The sequence below is a fragment of the Esox lucius genome, chromosome 20 (genome assembly GCF_011004845.1).
Source record: "Esox lucius isolate fEsoLuc1 chromosome 20, fEsoLuc1.pri, whole genome shotgun sequence".
NCBI lineage: Eukaryota > Metazoa > Chordata > Actinopteri > Esociformes > Esocidae > Esox > Esox lucius.
Window position 1 is genome coordinate 32,693,122 of NC_047588.1, and position 7,625 is coordinate 32,700,746.

Below are 7,625 nucleotides of genomic sequence, written 5' to 3' on the forward strand. Positions count from 1 at the left end.
CGGGGGGACACCGAGGCGTTCCCAGGCCAGCCGGGAGACATAGTCCCTCCAGCGTGTCCTAGGTCTTCCCCGGGGTCTCCTCCCGGTGGGATGGGACCGGAACACCTTCCCAGGAAGGCGTTCCGGAGGCATCCGAAAAAGATGCCCAAGCCACCTCAGCTGACCCCTCTCGATGTGGAGGAGCAGCGGCTCTACTCTGAGCTCCTCCCGGGTGACCGAGCTTCTCACCCTATCTCTAAGGGATCGCCCGGCCACCCTGCGGAGAAAGCTCATTTCGGCCGCCTGTATCCGGGATCTTGTCCTTTCGGTCATGACCCAAAGCTCATGACCATAGGTGAGAGTAGGAACGTAGATTGACTGGTAAATCGAGAGCTTCGCCTTGCGGCTCAGCTCTTTCTTCACCACGACAGACCGATACATCGACTGCATTACTGCAGAAGCTGCACCGATCCGTCTGTCAATCTCCCGTTCCATCCTTCCCTCACTCGTGAACAAGACCCCTAGATACTTAAACTCCTCCACTTGAGGCAGGCACTCTCCACCAACCTGAAGTGGGCAAGCCACCCTTTTCCGACTGAGGACTGCGCCAAACCATTATGCATTTTTCCACACTACATGCCCAACCAGGAAGTCAGATCACAGTGTCTAAGGTCAGTCACTCTGTTGTCCTCAGTAAGTTCAGCAGGCGCCCAACCCACTTTACGTGGTTGCTAGGGCACGATGAGTCAAGACAGTCCCAGCTGACCAAGCCTCCCCAGATGACACCAGGTCTTGGACAGCATCGAGTCTAGTAAAAACACTAGCTTTTCTATCGCATTCGTGAATGGAGAAGAAAACCTGTTCTGTCGAGTGTTCTTTTAACAACAGAACATGCTTGGGCAACCAGGACTGAAGCTTTGGATGGGGCTTTTTCTAAGTCAATTGTGGCCATTTAAAGAGTGCAGAAGTAGCAGTGTGGCTAGGAAGACAAGGGGATGCTTGGCCAATATGCGTTGCATTATTGAGTTCCCAGCCACTCATTGGCCAGCAGCATAGGAAGGGCTCAAACCTAGATGATGCCTTGAACTGCTGCACCACCTGGCACCTGCGTTTCGTCCATCGCTATAAAGAAAGTCGTTGGAGTTTGGTCCCAACCCTCCCCCCAGGGGAATGCTGCGTGGCTGATCCTAAATCTTCCATTGTCTCTGATTGTATTTGGATCCTGTTGTCTTTCTCATGCTGCTCTTCCTGGGAATCCCCCTCCACTACCTTCAAAACAGTAAACCTATTCTCTCTACAGTCTTGTTTTGGAACAGTGACCTCTCTCTTGATGTTAGGCTCTACATCCATCGTGTTTATGTTAGTTCGGAGATCAGCAGGGTTTAGGTTCCGTTCTAAGTTGGACACACTGACTGCCTCCTTGGTAGTCTCTCTATCCAGACAGTGGTTCTCAGATGAAGGGTCTCCCTTCAAGAGGGGGTCTTCATTGTCTTCCTCTAGAGACCGCTGACCCTCTCCCTTCACAAAGCTGTTCACTAACATGTTGTGACTGATGCTGAGGTGGCGTCTTAGGCGACGTGGGGAATGCTCCAGGGTTTGGATGTTTGTTCCCAGGATGTCGCTACAGCTCTTCGAGCGACTCATCTCCTTAAAATCACTCCCTGTTTTTGGCTTTGCAGTAGCGCCAATTTGCCTAATGGCTGTGCTGTAGTCCTCGTGCTTCTCATACAGGAAATTGAATATGTCGACAGCATTGGGGAGGCGGCGAGGACTATTGTTGCCATCCTTTTCAGTGTGCCCTCGATGGTCCTGCTGGTAGAGCTTTTGCCTCTGCCTCCTCTTCTTCAGGACTTTGTGGGCCGACACGACCATGTGAACATTCCAGCTGAAGAACAAAGACAGCCAGGCCAGGCCCATGTAGATCCACAACTCTGCAAACACCCTGTACAGCCTTGGGTAGTCTTTGTTTGGGTTAGTGCCTGTCGAGTCAAAAAGAGAACATGTAAGTATAAAGTTGCTCACAGTGCTTTTGGTGGTGTGGCCCATTGTCAATGAAACCAGGGGAGGGAGTAGAATTCAGACAAAATTGAAATGTATTCTAATGGAGTATTGGTGATTAGTTAACCAATCAGTGTGGCCGATACTGATGTCTCCACAAAGTAACATCAGGACCATCACATTTGATTGAACTCTGTGGGAAGTCTGAATTTCAAACTTTAAAGAGTATTCTGGGGAATGCCATCTACTCCATGAGAAGACCTGTACCTGCGACATAGTCCCCGAAGCCAACAGTGGTGAGGGTGATGAAAGAGAAGTAGAGGCCCTCCAGGTAAGACCATCCCTCCAGGGACATGAACACAAATGGTGGGATCACCAGGTGCACAAGCAGACCCCATAGCAGGAACAGGGCTGTGCAAATTAACTGAACGTTTTTCTGTAAAACGTGACACAACGAGAATAAATCCTTTTTTACATAAGAAGGTACCACAGTGTTTTACAGTTCCAGGCATAGACGCCGAAGAGTAAGCAAAGCAAAAAGCAAAGTGGCCACATAGAAACAAGCTACAACAACATAAACATTGAAACAAGATATTGTTCAACTAACCCCCTTAACAGTGTTGTGTCATTTTAGTATTTAATCTGAACTGGCAGTGAAGCTAATCTCTTGTAGGTTCGTGATTTTATATTAGGGGGCAAACATTATTCAGATGTGTACATATGCTAGCTATTAAATATGTGTTTTATTCACTTTTAGTAAACATTTAATACATTGGACGTACCACATTTACACATAACTAATTTACCAAATTAAAAGTCCTTAGAGACTCTGGGAGTCTTACCACCGAAAAGCCTTTGTGTGTCAGGACCTGTCCCAGGCGCTTGGCTCTGTCCCCGAAGAATGATCCCAGCTCGCTGATCCAGGTAAGACAGAGAGGGATTCCACACAGGCCATAAAGGATGCAGAATATACGGCCACCAGACGTCTTTGGGGCAACATTACCATAACCTGCCAATCAGCAAAGTACAGGCTTTTAAATAGGGACGCCAGCTTCATTTCTGTTATGTTTAGAAAACGTTGGAACTGAGCTGGGAGTTATTGATTTATAGGAGACTGACAATTCAGTGTTTACAGAGTTATTTTAAAGACATTGCCCACCTATGGTAGTGACTATAGTGGCAGCAAAGACAACCGAATTTGTCCAATCCCAGTTATTGTATGTTTTCTCTCCAGTTATGGTCACACCTTGTCCAGCAGCTTCTGAAACCACCTAGGGAACAGAGTTGGTTATAATACAGTACAAACAAACAGCCCTGAACTAATTATCCAAAATATTAACAGGTTCAGTGTGATGAAGTTCAGCCCAATTCAGACGGTAAAGAGAAATGTTAATGACCTTTCAGAAATACTGGCAATAGGCCATTGATGAAAAATTAAACATTATGCTTCAATAAGAAATAGACAATTATATCAAAATCTTTCAGAGAAATGTCAAATTTCTCTGAATAGTGGTACGCAGCTAAAATAATATTTTGTTAGAAATTGCAGAACTGATCTGATCTAACATTTCAGTACTTTGTTATTTAAAACAAGGGATCAACTATTTTATGTCTTGAAATTAATGGTTGTAAATGGCAGTATTCTGACTTTAATTAATATACACCTATGTTGAAATATTGGTTATCCATAAAGTTCTGGAATGTTTTTATAACTATATTTACAGAATTTGCAGAACTGGGATACTCAGGAACTTTGACAGAGCATAGTTGATACATAATAATAATGACAAGCAGAATTACTGCTGACTGGACATTTTTGATGCCTGATAGTTCTTAAAACGTCAATTATGCTTACTGGATATTATGATGAAAACTGCTTTACAAAGCCAAAACATACCAAGTTCCTCTATTCAACCAACTCCAGAAATAATTGTTGGTGGGGCTGCTGCTGGTAGCGACATACAATCAGTGGACAGTTAATTAGGTTCCACAGGGATGTTGGTCCTTTTTGTCATGCTGACGTCATACATTTGCTTCACATTGGACAGCAGTATATTTCATGCTCTGAACAAGATTATCAATGTATGCTAGAAAAAGGTTAGGGACAGTTACAAGAAGAACTTGGTGAACCTTTCACAATTACCAGTATATCTGCATAAATGGTTCCTAAAATATGAATGAGATGACATTCAAGTATGGGCTAGAGGTTCCAAACAACAAAGTTTGGTTGAAGTGGAATTTAGCCTAGGCACAATAAATAGCAGGCGAACTCAGAAGAAGAGCTTTTTCACAACCATGGGAACAACCAAAAAGCATTTTCAAAGACTTGGACCTCCACCAGTCCACAGTCAGAAATATTGGGTACAAATTGAGGAAAGTCAGCACCACTGCTAAATGCTGTATGAGTGGGTGTTTAGCAAAGATCACTTTAAGGGTCAAGGAGGCAACAAAAAAACAAAAATAACAGCTAAATATCTGAAGGCATCTCTTGCACTGTCTAACCTCTGTGTCCAAGAGTCCACAATGAAAAAGACACTAAACAATCATAACCTTTATGGGAGGAAACCAGTGTCCTCCAAAACATGGAACAATATTCTCTCCACATCACTGCTAGAACAATATTCTACGGACAGATGAGACAAAAAGTAACCTTTATGGCAGAAAGAAAACACTATATTTCGAGGGAAAGAATAATGCCTACCAACACCAAAACCTCATCCCAACCATGAAACATGGTGAAAGGCATTGTTGAACACTGTTCAGGCAAGATGTCCCAAAAATATCAATAAAATGAAACAGTTCTATCAGGAAGAACTTGCAGGTCTGATAAAGAACTACAGAATATGTTTGTTTGAGTTTATTGCTGCGAAAGATGATTCCAGCAGTTACTAAAGATCATGATTCACAATACCTTTTCTGGCCAATGCGGTTTATGTTTGACCACTGGGTTCCATAGTCTCAAAGCAAGCAAAACAGACCATTTTATACAGCGTTATTTTTACAGAAAGCAATGCCATATGATTATTTTGGGGCTTTTATATAATTTTATAAGAACCAAACCTATGTCTACTACTGTTCCCTTTACTCAGTGTTTCCCATCCTTTTTCAATAACCGTAGCACCTAAAGAATTTTAAGGAGCACTAAGCACCCTTAAAATACCTCTTTCATGAACATTTTACTAGTAAGCCTATGATCTCATCAGTCTTCTGGAGTACACCCTGTGGATAAACCAAGTACCCCTAGGAGTCCTCGTACACTTGGTTGGGAATCACTGCATGCATAGGAAATAATAATCCAATAGAATATTTCCAAATCATAATACATTTCACTAGGGCGGTGAACGAGATGTAAAATGCAGTTAATTTTGAATCTTTCGAGCCTTAAGGTCATTGGCCTGACTGCTTCTATGAACTACTCACTATAATTAAATACATTAAATGTATAAAGATTCGTTCTTCACAGTGAACGACTCCAATCCCATTGAACGAGATTAGCCCCCTAACAATTCGAGTTCTATCCAATAAGATTCAGTCCCTCGCCTTTTAACTTTTGTTTCATTTGCTACTGATGCCACAACCATCTTATATTGAAATGCAACAATAAGATGAAAGCCTACATGCCGTGTTTAGAGTCTTTGTTGGGGAAATGTAAGCCTACGGCAATTTCAGAAGTTTTTGGCGGGTTTATACGAGTGAGTCTTAAAACGCTTATTTGTAGTTTTCGGGAACATATTGTAGCCTACTTCAATTTACAAGTCAAACATATAGCCAACATTTGCTATTTTGATTTGTTTAAAATACACATGTAAATCAATGACCCGTATTGAATTATTATATACAAACAATAGACCTCGTTATTGGCCAACATGTCCAGAACCTTCAAACCTAAACCCGCGATCTCGTAAACCCGACCCTAGGCAACAGAAATTGCTTTTGGAACTTTATGGAAGGCAACCCGGATGTCTACGGTACACACCCTCGACAAATATGCCGTGCCTGTTACCCAATGCCCAGGGAATGAATCCATACTGTTTCTTGCTGAATGAATAACAAACCCATTAAATGTGTTAATGTTACGCTTCCTATTGCATGACAACAGGTCTCGCAAATTCACACGCAACATTGCACAAGGAAAGGAAAAAAATTATATGACGTGATATACTTCACATGATTTCAAAAACACTTACGTTGTTTTGCGTCAATTAAAACAACCAACCTAGTTTGACCAGTCCCAACATGCTCGTTGATTTAGCTCAAAAACTCTCAAGGGCAGAACGATTATGAAAATACTTCTACGCTTATCAGTTCAGTTCTATTGCTATGGCTCAAACTTCATTCATAAGCGTATAGTACTCCAAGTACTCCAAACATCGACTGCAGTGAAAAAAGTATGGGCTATTCCATGCATAATAACAACAAACATTGAAATATCAATATATGATATGATATATACAAAAAAAATATCAATATATGAAGCCATATCTGTAAATCTGGTATTTAATGTAACTGGATGGCCAGAAGTTTCAAATAATCTCAAATTTTATATTTTAATGTAGGAAACAATTCAGGGACAACATGGATTAGCCCAAATAGTTAGCACAGAATGTATGCCTAAAAGTGTAAAAGATAATTAAAGATTAAACAAAATTTAAAACTAAGACACACAATAATGCTCATCATTAAAATTCGATGCTAAATTGAATTCCTACATACCCCCAAAATATAGTTAAGATCTTCTTTTTTCAAGCAAGGATATCTTAGAAGAATGTTTTCCTTCTGTTTGAAATATTCGAATTTAGCCTGTTTCCAATTGGGTTCTTCGAGTATTTGAAATATCGCAGCCCCGATCGATAGGTAAAAAATGATACCAGACGTTAATACAGGACCTTTGTCAGCCATGGCCGATCACTTAAAATACTCCTAATTTAAGTGTAAAGTTGCCTGAAAGATACAGCGCGTGTTGCATTCGCCCAGCTTCCTGGTTATTGTGAGGGACGTAGGCTGGTTAAAAGTAGCTACAAACGCGCGACCCTGGTAGTAATGATGATGATGATGATACACAAAGGTAAAAGACCAGTTCGATTCAATCCAAACAAGACAGTTTCAGGTGTGATCTGGAGTTTAGCGTATCTTAAAGAGACAAAATGAGCCTACCTATTTGTAGCCAATCTATGCGACTTATTTTCACGATTTTACATCAGGAATCTGCAGCGGTGGAATTTGCCACGTCCACGGTCAAATACTTTCGCCAACTACCAAACTTGAAACAATTGCCTAAACCTTGTTATTATCCCTCGGACATTACTGCAGCTCGTGTTTATGAAACAAAGGAGAAACAATTAAATGTGCATGTAGACCAGTGGTGGCATTATACTAGATTAGGTTGCTTTTCTGTTTCATTCACTTATATGAAAGCCAATCATTTATAACCTCCTACGCAATGGTTCTTACCTTCGTAGAATCGCAGCATACCTTGGGCTACAGCAATTCTGCTTAAATATAAAACGCCCCTATTAATTTATTTCGTGGTAATGACCTTTCTAACCGTACTGTACATCATCTAAATTGATTCTTTATTGAACTAGTTCATGGTTCGCATAACGTAGCTCCTTCCTGGTGAGGATTAATTAATTGTGAGTAGGCTACTA

General features: G+C 41.4%; 1 protein-coding gene across 1 annotated transcript; it reads right to left on the reverse strand.

Moving 5' to 3' along the window:
* Positions 1–507: 507 nt before the first annotated feature.
* On the reverse strand, positions 508–7,070 carry LOC105018842 (potassium channel subfamily K member 5-like). The gene is made up of 5 exons (XM_010884602.3): positions 6,691–7,070; positions 3,137–3,248; positions 2,820–2,986; positions 2,245–2,413; positions 508–1,958 (listed from the first exon to the last, which is right to left on the reverse strand). The coding sequence occupies exons 1-5, from the start codon at positions 6,874–6,876 to the stop codon at positions 1,102–1,104; spliced, it is 1,491 nt and encodes a 496-aa protein (XP_010882904.1). The 5' UTR covers positions 6,877–7,070; the 3' UTR covers positions 508–1,101.
* Between the last annotated feature and the right edge of the window lie 555 nt (positions 7,071–7,625).